At 31.7% G+C, this 15807-nt stretch overlaps 1 protein-coding gene across 2 annotated transcripts in view; it reads left to right on the top strand.

The window, feature by feature from the left end:
• Esyt2 (extended synaptotagmin-like protein 2) overlaps nt 1-15807 on the top strand; it is a 147824-nt gene that overhangs the window by 60650 nt on the left and 71367 nt on the right. For both annotated transcript variants that reach the window (XM_085808483.1, XM_085808484.1), the window contains exons 11-12: nt 1752-1837; nt 10634-10682. In XM_085808483.1, coding sequence (XP_085664609.1) covers nt 1752-1837; nt 10634-10682 — 135 coding nt within the window. The remainder of the gene's footprint in view (nt 1-1751; nt 1838-10633; nt 10683-15807) is intronic.

Here is a 15807-nt window from a genome sequence, read left to right as displayed (position 1 = left end):
GAAATAATCAAATAGTTGAACTATTTTTTTTTTTTACATAATATTAATATATAAAGATACAATAGAAATAATTATTGTAAGCACTTGGTAAAGACACATAGTTTTGCAGTGTAATTTAAAATTCAAACCAAAATTTTATAAAAACGAAAGTAATGTCCTATGATATAAAGAATGGCATTTTCTTCAGTGGAGGTTTACACATTTCCCAGTATTCTCAATCCAGAACAACTGTAAAATGAAATTTTCCCTCAGTGGCGAAAAGCGTCTTGAAGTCTGGTCACTAATCCCTACACTTACCTTCCTTTTGCGACATAGATGCACCCCTTTGAGAATCCATTAAACTACACACAAGAATCTTTGTTACAAATAGCAGGTGATTTCTTAAAGGGGGGGAAAGCATTCAGTTCAAGATTCCCCGTCCTTTCAAGGCTTTTACTGCTACCAAAGCCCCAGCCTCAAAAGGTTAATTGTTCCACAAGACTGCCCTCTACTATGAAGCTGTTATTGTTTTCATTTTACAAAAGAAATTCAGTCAGGGACAAATCTGCTTTCAGTCCATCAGACATAATAAATATTATTCTTTTATTTTCCAAATTATAACAGACTAATTGCCTAACAAAATGAGTCATTTTAAAAAATACATATTTCATCCTAGTGTTTGTTAACAGTTTCTATGAAGTATTATAACATTTAGTATAATTAAAGATATTTCTAATACCATGTTTTATATATTACCAGTGTAAACTTTCTTTCAAATTTTTCAGTTTGTACACTGTTTTCTGTTATCAAAAATAAAATTTGACAAAATTCTGTAGCAACATGTAGATTGCAATCCAAGCAATCCTCTCAAGTTAAGTTTTTTATATGGGAAATTGGTAATTTTTATGACAATGGTGTGATCTTTAAAAGCAATCTTCTTAAGTTTTTTTAATGGGAAGTTGGTACTTTTTATAACAATGGTGTAATATTTAAAATTAAAGTAACCATAATAGTAGCAATGAAAAAATTAATATAAAAAGCAATGAAAAAAATCAAAATATTAATCTCCTCTAGTTAATGTTTCAAACAGAACTTCCCAAGGGGTGAGTATTTGAAACACCAAACTAGGTTGATTATTGAGTGATGAATAACATGTTTCATTCCTCTGAACATTGTGAGACTTTGGAACATCTGGAAGCTTGAATTTCGTATTTGTTTTATTATCTATTTCAGATTTTGTTAAACTGTTACGAATTTTTGATTAACAAACTCAGTGATTTCAAAGCGAGCAATGGCAACTCTCTACTAAAATTTTTATCCCCAACCCACAAGACTGTCTGTCAGGAATTCTAAAGATATGCCGTATTTAATTATTTTGTATTATTGCTGTCAAATTGAATTTTATGTGGTTTAAGTGCAAAGAACATGATATGTAGTAAATGAAAGTAACCCACAAAATGTTAAAAAATAGCCTGTTTGGGCGTAATATAAAATCTGAAAGTTTTGAGATTTTTTTCAGATTGGTTTGAATTACTGATTGTGTTCAGGAAAATGCATTTTTGTATTTTTAAAATCATATGTTGTAAATCTGTAATTACTGATGCTAAAATTTGTTACATAAATGCTGTTTCACTATTGAAATTTTTTCTGAAAATGTTTTTCAACTTGTCTGTAAGTTTGCTATTTAAAATGTTTAGCTGGAAAGTATTAATTAGAAATATTTTATCGTCTTTCTTTTTGTTACTTAACTGATGGAAGATATTTTGTTTCAGCCAATAATTGATCAGTTTGTTGGACAAAATATTGATATTGAGGTCATGGATGAAGATCAAAGTAGTAAAGATGATTTTCTTGGAAGGTGTGGATTTTTATTTTAAACCTTTTTTTACTCATTTGTGCTTTCACTTTCTTTTTCTGAATGTGTACTGTGCAAAAAAAGGGGGTAGGAACTGTTCTATATCTCCTGTTTTACTTTGCCGATTGACAGAATTCAAATTGCATTTTCCATGCGTCAAAAACACGACATAGGATATATATTGGATTTATATAGAGAGAATTGTTCTAACATAGGTATTTTGACACAAAATCAAACTTTTTCTGAAAAATATATCAATTCTTTCCATATTTCGATTCTACGACTCAAATTATGCCTAGATGTTAAATTTTCTAATTTTTGGTGAGAAATTTATAGAGAAATTTAAAAATTTATCTTGACAAATTTTTTTTCAGTTTGTGCCAAGAATAATTCATTTGGCGAACTTCTTAATTTGTAGCAACCTATTTTCCTTTGCCTTTTTTCTTTGTGCATGAGCAGGAAAAAAAGTATTTGTTCATACTTTCAAATAATTTTAGCAAAGTGTGTACACCACATTTTCGTTATTGTCGCTTATAATAAATATGCCAAATTTCAAAACGTGTCAAAATGTAAACTCACATATATCTTAGGAAATTTTGAATTAAAAAACTATTTTTTTTCCATGTATGCATAGAAATGTATCTACTTTAAGATGATGGCAAAAGTTTTATAGGTTACAATGCAAAATTCTTTTCAAAAAATTTATAAAAACTATTTAAAAATACAAATTTTAAAAATAAATAAAAAAATTGGCGGTTTTTATTTGCAATGAACCTAAATTTTGAAATATGAAAGGAAGAATCAATTAAGTTTAATTAAAAAAAGAGATACTAATAAAGATATATCAAATTGAATTATCATTGTGGAGCTAAAAGTTTGAGAGCTAATTTTTTTAAAAACTACTATGGCGATTTTTACAAAAACGTGGCAGTTTGGCATAATTCGAGTTGTAGAATTGAAATATGGGAAAAAATAGCATGTAATAATAATACAAGGTAACTGAGGGATTGAATTTAAATCTATTTAAAAGATGGGTACTGACGGAAAATTCTGTCTACCATTTTTGCCTGTTAACCCTTTGACATGCGGTGGTTGCACTCTGAAACTACCAATTTTCGAAATTTTTGCAAGGAAATCAATTGATTACTGATCTTTTACCCCTAAATAACACGAAATGACTGCAGAATCATATATGTTTTAGGTCTTAGTACGACCACCACCCACAGAACAATGGGCAAGAGTAGATTTTTTTAAAATTCATATATTATTTGTCTCTAGTATCGTAATATTCAATTTCTAGAGTTTTTAGTTAAAAAAATATTAAAATAATATCGCGTGCGTCAAAGGGTAAAAGAAAAGACTACAAAATATGCAGTTTTTCACCAAAAATGAAAAAGTCTTCTTCAAACATGCTGGGTTTGGTGTAACCTTGATTACACGTGTTAGTTATTCTTGAGCAAAGACTGCTTTCCCCCCTCTATCACTCATTTTCAAAAATAAATAAATAAATAAATAAAAATAACATTTGGGACCTGCCTACTACAAAAGAGCATGGTGTTGAATATTTCCAAAGTTATGGAATCTTACCTGCCTCAAAAAAATGTATTAATGCCCATGAAATGGCGCCTAGCGAAAATAATTGCTTTTACAGTATATATCCTTAATAAAAAATAAAAGAAATTTTTAATGAAAAATTAAATATAAATAAATGATAATATAATAAATTTGAAAGAAAAATAAGAATAGAACATTTTTTATTGTATTTAGTAAATGAGTTTTTTTTTGGTTTGGCGCGATTGGTGCCGTCTATTGTGGTCGATGGGATTTTCCGTAAGTGCCAAAAGATGTTATTCAATGTCATTATGTATGCTTGATAGAAGCATTTTAAGCATGATATTATGTGATTGAAATTGAGAAACGAAAAATGCTCTGAACATAAATCCACCACTAAAAATGATGCGATATATTGTTTGCAACAATTGCCATTGTTAAAAAATAATATCAAGATTATTTGTTGATGAGATGGGTTTTTGTTATCTCACTGCCTACCAAATCGCTCATTTTCAAATATTCTAATGTTCATAGTGCTAAAAGAGTAAAAAGATAAATTGTAATGTAGATGTGAATGCTTTAGCCAATAAAGAAACACTTTTGCTAGTGAATATGTCATTGTTATTGAATTGCTAGTTTATTAGTAATGAATGATTCATCAATAATGAATCTCTCTGTCACGAATAATAGTTCATTATTAATGAATCATTATTCATTATTAATAATAAATATTTCAGTTCAGTACAAAATAAAGATGAATTGATTAAGAAAATTTCTTTGATGTATTTGAATACATGAAAGGAGCATGGGATAATGTGAAGGAGTATATGGTTAAGAAATACTTTTAAAAAATGGTGATTACCCCAAATGAAAGTATTGAGAAAATTTATTTGTTAGAGAAATAAAGTTGTAGTTAGGTCAATAGTTTAAAATGCACATTGATGCAAACTTCATAGTGTTGAGGGTTTTCAAGCTGAAGGAGAAAGACATTCTTGAAATGCACATCAATGCTTCTACTTCTGAAGAAGCAGAAACAGTTTTGCTGGAAACGGAAGATATCCCATGTGTTTCCTTATATGTAGTTCTAAATGCAGTAAAGAAGTTAAAGCAATTAGACTGTAGTTTAGGTAATAATGAGATGATTGATGAACTTTATGAAGTTCAAGTTGTGTTTAGCTGAATCAAAAGTGAAAATTAAGTGACATTCTTCATTAGATGAATATTTTAATAAAAGTGGGTGTTTTTGAAGCACTAAATAAAATTTATAATATGAGGTTTTTATAATTGTTTTGCTATGCGTAAGTTTATGCATTTTATATTTTAAAGTAGTATAAGAATTGGAGCTTACTGCGATTAAGAATTGGAGGAGAATTTTTGTTCTCTTTGTTTTGTTGTTGTGCTAAGTTATTTGCTACTTTGCTATGCAATAAATTCATAGTATTTTTAACATAATGATTTTAACATGACACTTCTTCAGAATTATTTAAAAAAAAAAAAAACTAAGACTTGAATAATGTAAATCCATTACGCAAAATGATATCCACTATCATTGATAATCACCATCTCTGAAATTATCATCTCCATTAGAGACCAGAATTATGTGGATCTATGAGTCATTGCTTTAAAGAGGGTTTGCTGTAGGTAATTTCTTCACTTTTAAAAGATCATTGTACTAATAAGTGAAATGCTACAGTTGGTTTTAATTTCATGTATATTTCAAAATTTCGATTGGTAATAGCAGTTGACATAGTTTATCTTTACTGTTATGTTAAAGATAGGTTTTTTTTTAATTTTTTTTTTATTAAGGAATTCTGTTAAAGAATGATGATTTTAACTAAGGAAATAATTATCTTTTTGCATTCATTAATAAATGTCAACTGAAGAACTGACTGAATGAGCACATTTGATACAGTTTGTTTCAAATTTAATTAATTGCATAATGTGAAATGAGAAAACTGTACAATCACTTTATAACTAGGATTACTAGTTGTCTAGAAATAGCCTGGGCAGTCTGGGATTTGGAATAATGTACGGGACTGTGCCCAGAATTTTAAATGAGATTGACAATCCATCCAATTAATAAGTTCTGCTGCTAAAATACATCAGCTGTACTTAGCAACAGAATAAAACAAGGTTTTCTCCGTAAGTAAATTGGATGTTTCTGGTGAAAGAGACCTCTTTTGGGATACAGAAGTTATATCTAGAAAGAGGTTGATTATAGTTGTTGGTAATAAAGAAATTTTTAAGTCCGAAAGTGAATTCGAAATATTTACAGGGTTCGTAGCGGTCCTTACAAGTGCTTATAAGTCTTTATATTTGAAAATAAAATATAAAGGCCCTTATAGGTGCTTACTTTTTCTTTAAAGCCTTTATTTTTTTGTTTTTAGTGCTTATTTTTTGCTTTTAGTGCTTTTTTTTAATGCTTTGTTTTTAATGAATGCGCATTTTTTTCCCGTACCAAAGCCGAAACTAAATAAACAACTTTTCTTCCTTATATGCAACGTCAGATGGTGAATCATACTCCCGAAAATTGCTTTCCCCCCTTCCTCTGCATTAACGTAACGTATGGTACACGCGAGAGTACAGACAGGTGCACGTCATTCTATTGGCAAAAGAATTGTGAAAACGTAGAAAATTCCGGTACATTCGGTATTTTTTTCCTCCTACCCAAATACTACACACGTTTGAATTTCTATCAACATTTTAATAAATTTGCATTCTCGTTCCGCGTGGTCAGTTCATATTCGTGTTTATTATGATCGTTATGCTTATATTATGAGTATATGTATGAATATTTATAATAATATAATTGCAGTAACTGCTGAAGTACAGATAAACTTCCAAAAATGGGTGTGTTTTTACACAGATTAGCTTTCTAAGGAATAATTTTCGGAATGCCTTAAATAAAAGGAAAGTAATCAAATAGTCAAAATAATTTCGTTTTCTTTGCCAATACATTATACAGTACGGAGGTTGGGAGTTTCTCCGCAAAATCTCTAATATTGAAGCAGCGGACTTTTTTTTGTCACTGTCCAATCTGGATTGAATAGGACTAAAAGTTTTTGCGGTCTACCCAACCCAAGTGAAGATTGATTCTATTCCGGAAATTTAATACAGTCTGTTGAAAATTAGAATCAGAAACACTCCAGATTAGTAAGTCTCTTTCTTTTCCTTTATTTAGTTCTTCTTTCTCCAAATACCGGCAGGTGTTGATTCCGATTGCATAATATCACATATGGAAGAATTAAGCTGCACGTATTGTGGAATAACGTTTGCGGTATTTTGCATTGATAATTAATTTTGATGTTCAGTCTGAGATTTGTTTATGAACACTTAAAACAGTTTTACTGTGCTTTCTAAGCAGAATATTTCTCAGTTCCGTTGGTTTTTATATGATGCACAGATCGAAATGTCAAAATCATTTATTTAGCCTAAATTTAAATCTAAAGAACGGCTACAATCTCCCTCACTCCTCTTTTTCCAGTTACTATCCGGAAAATTCGGGAATTTCCGAGTATGCTGGTTAGTTAAGCTTTTACTGTTAAAGGATGACTGAATGAAGCAATTTCCCGTCTTCTGATTTCAGAAATGTGCCTCTTTTTTACTTAAATTACTTTGCTTGGGATATATGTTAAGGGAAAACTGTTATGCAATGAAAATTTAGAAAATGTTCAGAATTTTGATTTAAGTTAAATTATTTAAATATTAATATGAGTGGAAAAATAAATTGTATTTATTATTAGGTGCCAAACGAATACAATTAATATGGCTTATTATTATTTATTTTCTATATTTTCAACTGAAATATCATCATTGAAATTTTGTAATATAGTTTAGTTCTGCATAGTTTTTTTCCCTCTCATTGTAAACTAATTCTGTAAATTAAACTGTCATTTAAATTTTTTTATATAAAAAAAGTTAATTGTTTTCCATTGTTGAGGTAATGCTCATTCTCTTAATAAATATTGCATTGCTCATATTTTAAATTACAAGTCTAATTTTTCTTTTAAGGTTATGCAGTTGTGTATAATGTAATTAGACAGGTGCTTATTTTTTCCTTAAAATGTGCTTGAAAAGTGCTTATAGGTGCTTATTTTTTTTACTAAAATGTGGCTATGAACCCTGATTTAGTTAGTTATTTTTATAAACATTACACTGAAGTGACAAAAGTCATGGGATAGCAATATGCAAATATACAGACGGCAGTAGTATCACGTAGAAAATGTATAAATGCGAAGTGCTTTGGCAGGGCTTTCATTTGTGTTCAAGTTATTCATGTGAAGAGGCTTTGACGGGATTATGGCCGCACGACGAGAATTAACAGACTTTGAAAGCGGAATGGTAGTTGGAGCTAGACGCATGGCTCATTCCATTTCGGATATCATTAGGGAATTCAACATTCCGAGATCCACAGTGTCAAGAGTGTGCCGAGAGTATGTAATTTCAGGCATAATATCCCACCATGGACAGCACAGGTGGCCGACCACCTGCACTTAACGACTGAGACCAGCGACGTCTGCGTAGAGTTGTCAATGTTCACAGAGAAGCAACACTGTGTCAAATAACCACAGAAATCAATGTGGGACGTACGAGGGACGTGTCCGATAGGACAGTGCAGCAAAATTTGTCTTCCTTGGGCTATGCCAGCAGAAGACCGACTCGAGTGCCTTTACTGACAGCACGACATCGCTTGCAGCGACTCTGATGGGTTCATGAGCATATCGGTTGGTCCTTAAATGAATGGAAAACCGTGGCTTGGTCAGATGAGTCACGATTTCAGTTGGTAAGAGCTGATAGTAGGGTTCGAAGCCACGAAGCCATGGACCAAGTTGTCAACAAGGCACTGTTCAAGCTGGTGGTGGTTCCATAATGGTCTGGGCTGTTTTTACATGGCATGGACTCGGTCCTCTGGTGCAACTGAACCGATCATTGACTGGAAATGGATACCTTCAGCTACTTGGAGATCACTTACAGCCATTCATGGACTTCACGTACTCAAACAACGATGGGATTTTTATGGATGACAATGCGCCATGTTACCAGGCCACAAGTTTGCGATTGGTTAGAAGAACATTCTGGACAATTCCAGCGAATGATCTGGCCACCTAGATCGCCCAACATGAATCCCATCGAACATTTATGGGACATCATCGAGAGGTCAGTTCGTGCCCAAAACCCTGTACCATCAACACTTTCGCAATAATGGACGTCTATAGAGGCAGCATGGCTCAATATACCTGCAGGGGACTTCCAACGACTTGTTGAGTCCATGCCACGTAGAGTTGCTGCATTTCGCTGGGCGAAAGGAGGACTGACAAAATATTAGGAGGTATCCCATGACTTTTGTCACTTCAGTGTAAATGTAACAATAAGTTTTTAAGGGAATAATGAAAAATTTTAATAGTAAAAAATGTGCAAGATTGGAACAGAAACACGATTCCTAGTCGTTCTTATCTTTTCAGGATAAACGTGCTGCAAAAGGTGCTTTACAATATTTTGAATATTTTTTTGTTCTTGCTGCAGGATTTCCCTTTAATCCTTTGTACCATATTTTTATCAGTCAGATAGGCTGTATGTCATGCATACATGTTATAGGCTTTCTAAATTACAGAAATGAATATTTTATAAAATATCCTCTACTTGGGCATCTGCAAAAAATTTCAAGAGAGTTAGTGAGCCTTGAAGACAAATTATTATATCAAAAAACTTTTATTTAATTTTTAACTTCGATCTTCCGAAGTAAACTGTGGAACACAGTATTGCCTCAGTACAAAAATGGATGCATTATGTCGTACTTTACATGCATCAAAAGCAAAAGCACATTTTTTTGCTTCATCACAGCAGGGTCATACACCCTGTTCGCCTTCCCTGCGAACATCCGTGGTCCAGGATTCTTATTCTCAAAACATGGTAATCCCAGTTTTTAACCTACAAGCTAACTTCAACAAAGTCTGACAATTTAGGAAACAGAGCTATTACTTGTGAGATACTGTTATGGGTAGCAGTATGAACTGTATCTTAGTTAATTTGTTTGTCAGATATGGTCTATGAGGCAACATCAGATGGAATGTGAAAAGTTTGTTTTGTTACATAATTATTCATATAATTATAATGGTAAATGATAGGTGCTTACGTATTTTTGCAACTACCTCTCTGCAGTTCAGCAGTTTTTTACAGAAGGAAAAGAATGATTTATAATTGCAAAAAAATATTGCTTGCTTGCATATTACATACAAATTTATTTGCTTTTTTAATGAGAAAACTTACTACTGTAACATTTTTCTTTTGTTCTAGTGAAAATTCCATCTGATGGCTTATGAATAGATAAAAGAAGTTCTCTAGGAATTTTGCAGCAAAATACTGTCTTGCACAAATTTTACATTGCACAAATTTTACTTGCACAAATTTACATATTCTTATATTGTGGTGTAAACATACAAGTGCATATTTTTAAATTAAGTTTAAAGTAAAAAAATACAATGATTTTTATATAAAAATTGTTGGAACTTTGAATGCAACAAGAAAGAATGCATATGCATTGCTTATTCAAACTCTGACGTACAGGGTTGCTAGAGTTTGGCACATTGTGAAAATATATTGACTTCTTCTAAGGTGGTTGCACCAATGCATAAATTCCAAACTATATCTCTTTTAATTGGAAATAAATTATTATAAATAGCAACTCTTAATAGAAATAATTGAGGTTACTCTGTATTAACTTATTCCTTAAAGTGCCTTATGTATGATATTAAGGATTTGAAGTAATACGTGTCCAGCTTAAAAAAATTTTAGTACTTTAATAATATAATTTTAATGCATCAATCATATTTATCTCTTCCTGTACACATTTCTTTAGTATGTATATGGATTTTAAATAGAACTGAGATCATTCTTATTTTCAGTTATGTATTTTGTAAAAGGCGTCATCATAAATAGCATAATAAAATGTAAAAATTTTTAGATTTATTATATCAATAACTAATGATGTCTTTTTGCTACTATGAGCTGTGCATTTAATGATAAGCAAGAAACAATCAGAACGTTGAATTTAAATGTTTTCTCTGTGGTTTAGAATGCCAGTTTTTTGTAATGGTCTGTGTAATGTGTTTAATATATGTAGAAAATTTAAGAATAAAATTTGTTAGCTTTCAAAATTTGCTTAAAATAATAGTATGCTGTAATTTACTTTAATAATGTTACTTCCTTTCTAAGTTTATATATTTAGCATCTCCTTTCATTTTTTTACAGAGTGTCAGTTGATATTTTCAAATTGGTAAAGAAGAAGAATGTTAATGCTGTAAGTTTGGATGGCTTTGTGTAAATTCCTGTGACTTATATTTGAAACCTGATTTATATTTCCCTTTTACTTACGATTTTCAGCTTAAAATGTGAACATGGTTTTATATTGGAAGAATAAAATGGAATTAAAGTTTAGAAAATTCAACCGTAATTTGTTTAAAGTGTAAAATTTTATCTACTGCTTATGTATTTTCATGTCCTTTTTCAGGAAATTAATGCTTAACATGATTTATATTGGAACATTAGTTTCTGAAATTTTCAAAATATAATATAAAACATTTCTTATAAATCAAAATAAGATTTACCATTTTCTTTTTTAAGCTTTAGAGGTACAGTTATCTTCAGTAGGAACAGGGTTATAATTAAAAATATTAAATATCATCATACAGTTAGAGCTGTATCGCTATCTGAGCAACTGGTTAAATTAAGAGGTAAAGCTAATCCAGAAATCATGAATGAGCTTAAGAAACTTTCCAGTCACAGTAATAATCATTTTCACTAGATTTTATCCAATTTAGACATCGGAGACAATGTCAGCACTTGCAAATTGGCAAAAGAGGACATGGCACATAAATAAGCCTGAGAAATTCTTCAATTGCAATAATATTTACTTCATCCAGTGTAGACCTCAGAGACAATGCCATCATTCATAAATTGGTAAAACAGCATAGCAGAGCCATTATTTCCATCTTGTCAATTTACTGTAGATCCCCATCAGTGGCTAAAACTGCTGAGTACTTTGAGTTAAATCTGGGTTCAATCTCGGGTGAATGGGTAGGCTGTATGTTTTTTTTTTAAATTTTTTTATAGGATTTTCCCCATATGTAATGTGAATATGAGTCAGTTTCTTTAAAATGAATCCTCCACAAAGGCAACCGTAAGCAAATAGCCAATGTGTATTTGGCAATAATCAAATAACCTAACTTAACTATTTACTATCAAGACACCTTCACCATTAAGAAAATTTATGGGAATATTTCTAAGAAAGGACCCTTTTCTGATTGCTAATACACAATGACTATACTGGTATTTCAATTGCATATCAGAATGGCAGAGAGTAGTATACAGCTCTTTCTAAGTTTATCAGTGGTCATGTTTGTAACATGTAGACCTCTTTCAACCAGAGCCCCAAAGTATTTTCAACTTGTTTAAAATGCCACATTGACCAAATCTCATTTTCACTTATGTGGTAGACTGAAGTGGGAAGATTGTTGCTGGTGTCTGGACCTGATATTAAATTACAAGAAGGTACACTGCGCAAGAAAGGAGGGAGGGGGAACAGTTCTACGAGGGCCATCCAGGAAGTAGATTACGTTTCCGTCTGTGTCCGCTAGGGGCGGGGCTAGCGCGGCCATCTTGGGGTCAGAGCGTTGCGCAGCTCAGTCTGCATCTAGCCGTGCTAGTGAGAGGTTCGTGCTGTGCTCCGTTCAGATACTGTGACGGTTTGAAATGTCTGCGTTAATTGAAAATCCCGCGAGCTGCGAGGTGCGCTCAGTAATAAGGTTTCTGACTGCAAAAAACTGTAAACCGATAGAAATCTATCGGCAGCTTCGTGAAGTGTATGGGGACAACATTATCACTGAAGGTGGAGTGCGTCAGTGGGTCATAAGATTTCAAAATGGCCGAACCAATGTTCACGACGAAGATCGAAGTGGGAGACCCAGCATAGTGACCGCCGAACTTCTCGAAAAAGTCGATGCTAAAGTCCGTGAAAATCGAAATTTCACAATAACGGAACTTTCTTTGAGTTTTCCACAAATTTCGCGAAGTTTGTTGCACGAAATCATCAGCGAAAAGCTTGGTTACCACAAGTTTTGTGCAAGATGGAAGGCAAGAAGAGGTAACGAAGTGGATGAAGGCGCAGGCGGCCGAATTTTTCGACGAAGGAATTTCCAAGCTCGTACATCGCTACGATAAATGCCTTAATTTGTATGGTGACTATGTAGAAAAGTAGTATTTGAGTGTGGCTTTCATCTGTATATAATAAAATTTGTTTCCTATACTATGTTTATTTTTTTATTCCAAAACGTAATCTACTTTCTGGATAGCCCTCGTATAAAGGGAAAGCCAACAAATTTTTGGTGAAATGTTTTCCATGTTTTCTTTTTGCGACATGATTCAGAGGTCGTCTTTACATCAAGGATTAATAAATTTACATGATTTAATAGAATGGCAAGCACATAACTTCGTGACCATTTCTAAACAACAGCGTGAGTGATTTAGGCGTTTCAAGAGAAAACAATAGGCTGTTTATTCTGTTTAAAACACTGCCCTTGAAATATGACAAAGTGCACTTGCATGGAATACCATGAACTTGTCACTATATCGGTTTTATGCCGTTGCATTCAAGTTTAGACAGCTACTTTAAGCTTAGGTTGACATATCTAGACGCAGATAAATTTGAAATGTTAAATTATTCAAAATTCAGTATCAGATTGACCCTGATTTTATACAAAACTGAGTATTTCGAAGGAGATTGAAACAGTATCTCTTATTCGAGAAACAGGAAAAAGACACAGTATGCAGTACTAGTTCAATTCACTAAATTCAGCTGTAGAGTAGTGTTTGTGATAAGAGAAGTATTATGGCAGTTCTAAAATGTATGACAAATCAAAGGATTTTCTTGAATTAACTTGATTAAAAATACGGATGTTAACATCATTAAGGTTAAAAGATTTACTAACTCTGAAGTCTAAGACTTTCATTTCAAGTTATAGTGACGTTTTAAAATTTAATACAAGAATTAGTATGCAGTAGTCTTTAAAAGTACGTGAGATAATTAAAATAGGATTGCCAAAAATTTTTCATTTGTTAGCAAACAGTAAGTACATTTTTACTTTGATTCCTTGTAGTTACAAGTGCATCACTGTAAAAATATAGCTACATTTATATTCTCCGGCATAATGGAAGGGAAAGGAGAATTGGTTGTCACGTATTAAGAAGTTCGCCAAGGAAATTGTTCTTGGCGCAAACTGAAAAAATTTTGGCAAGATAAAATTTTTGAATTTTCCATAAATTTTGCACCAAATTTTACAAAATTTAATATTTAGGCATAATTTAAGTCGTAGAATCGAAATGCGGAAAAAAAAAGGTGTGCTATTTCAGAAAACGTCCGATTTTGTGTTAAAATACCTATGTTAGAACAAAGCTATATTTGAATCTTATATATGTATCCTAAGTTCCACTTTCGAGACATGAAAAATGCAATTTAAATTTCGTCAATCAGCCCAGTATAACGGGAGATATAGAACTGACTCCGCCTATTTTTTGTGCATTATGTAATGAATTTCTGTCTGTTTGTGTGTACTAAATATTGTTAGATAACCAGTAATAAAACAATTTTAAAACTGAATCAAAGTCAAAATAGTAAAGGCAGATTATTTATTTTAAGTGGTAATTTTGCGTGTATGTTTTATATAGGTTTGTTTGAAAGCAGGACTTCTCAGATACTTCAATTTTAAAAAAAATTACAGCTTCTGCAATTAATTGCAAGGTTTTAGTATATTTTATAATTATCATGAACAAACAGCTCGCAAAATTTCCTTCTTATTCTTAGTGCTTTTGGTTTTGAGCAGCTAATACTATTATATGCATTAAGCAAATTTTTCAGTTTAGGTGTTTAGTGAGCAACTAATTGTTTAACTACAGGAAAAAACTGCATGTGCTTTATATTAAATGCATGTAGCATAGTATTTCTGAAAAGGATGATGAAAGAACACTTATTCCAGAACAATTAAAAAATAATTCTATATTTTCAGAACAATTAAAAAGTTCCAAATCCCTTTTCCCAGATTGCAGTTTGAATCTGCTAAAATGCAGATTGGAATGTTGTTTACTTAATATCCATACTGAATAATGATGTTTGTTTGAATGATGCATTCCATGTGAAAATATAAGTAAAAATACAAGTATGCATATGTGCAGTAGTATTACAAAAATCATCATATTACTTTCAACTTATGCAAAATTCTATCTAGAAATATCAGTAACTGTGTATTAAAGAGGCAGTATAGCTCAAAATATTATTTCAACACCTTTTTCATTAAAAAAAAATTACCAATTTTTACAGCTGTTTTCATTATTTGTCATTTTGGGCAAACGTTAAGAAACATTAGGACATTTAAACATGAAACAATGAATGCTTTGATGTTTTTCTTGTATTTTACTTGGTTGTCACTGTTTCATTATTGGAATAAGTGATTTTACATCTGATTTACTAATCCAGTAAACATATTTTTCTGCTCATTTTTTTTTTTTTTTTTTTTAAAGTTTAAAAAGCTTATGAGGTATTTCTCCTGCCTTCTTAATGTACCTTCATGGTGTGGAGGTCTGTGTGCTGGGCACATATTCCAGAGGTCCGTGGTTCGATTTCCGTTGAAGGCGTTTGCTCATTTTTCATCTCTCCGGCTTTTCTAATTAACCTAATGTCTCTACGCTGGCGCCTGAACTAAAAAGGTGGTGGATGGGCTCATATTCCAGAGGTCCATGGTTCGATTCCTGGCAAAGGCATTGCTCATTTTTCATCTTTCCTGTTTCCAAAAATATCTAATACCTCTACAAACTTTAATATTTTTGCTTTGTCTGTGAATTTTTCATTCACATTTCAGTTTTTCTTCGTAATGATTATTAATTATTTATAATAATAAATTAATTAATCTCTAATTATAAAAATCATTAAAATAATTTATTTAAGAAGCAGAAGAAAAGCTCCAAGAGATACACACATTGGTCAATGAATTAGAAACCTTTGAGATTTTCATCTGAATGCATGCTAGGGATGAAGTATGCAAATTTTTTTATGATGTGGGTTACACGTGTATAGAATGGTAATATAAGTAAGGTAGAGGTGTAAGAGTACTTTTCATGGTGAGTGAAGTAAAATGGGAAAAATGACCGATCTTTCACCATTTCATACCTGCCAACTTTTACAAATTTTTCATAATTTTTAGGAAAATGCATTTGTCTTTACAATTTTACGATAGTAATCCATTTTTTACGTTTTTTTTCCTTTTTAAAGTGTTTTTAGTGATTTTTGTGGAAATTTTAGAATTTTTCGCCAATTCAGAGATTTTCGCCAATTGCATCGTGTTTTAGCGCCAACTATCGACTACTTCGAATCCAGT

The sequence above is a fragment of the Stegodyphus dumicola genome, chromosome X1, assembly GCF_044657685.1.
Source record: "Stegodyphus dumicola isolate Sdum_Otavi_A_Nest chromosome X1, ASM4465768v1".
In the NCBI taxonomy this organism is placed as follows: domain Eukaryota; kingdom Metazoa; phylum Arthropoda; class Arachnida; order Araneae; family Eresidae; genus Stegodyphus; species Stegodyphus dumicola.
Note: the sequence above shows the minus strand (reverse complement) of the source record. Positions and strands in the feature narration are given on the sequence as shown.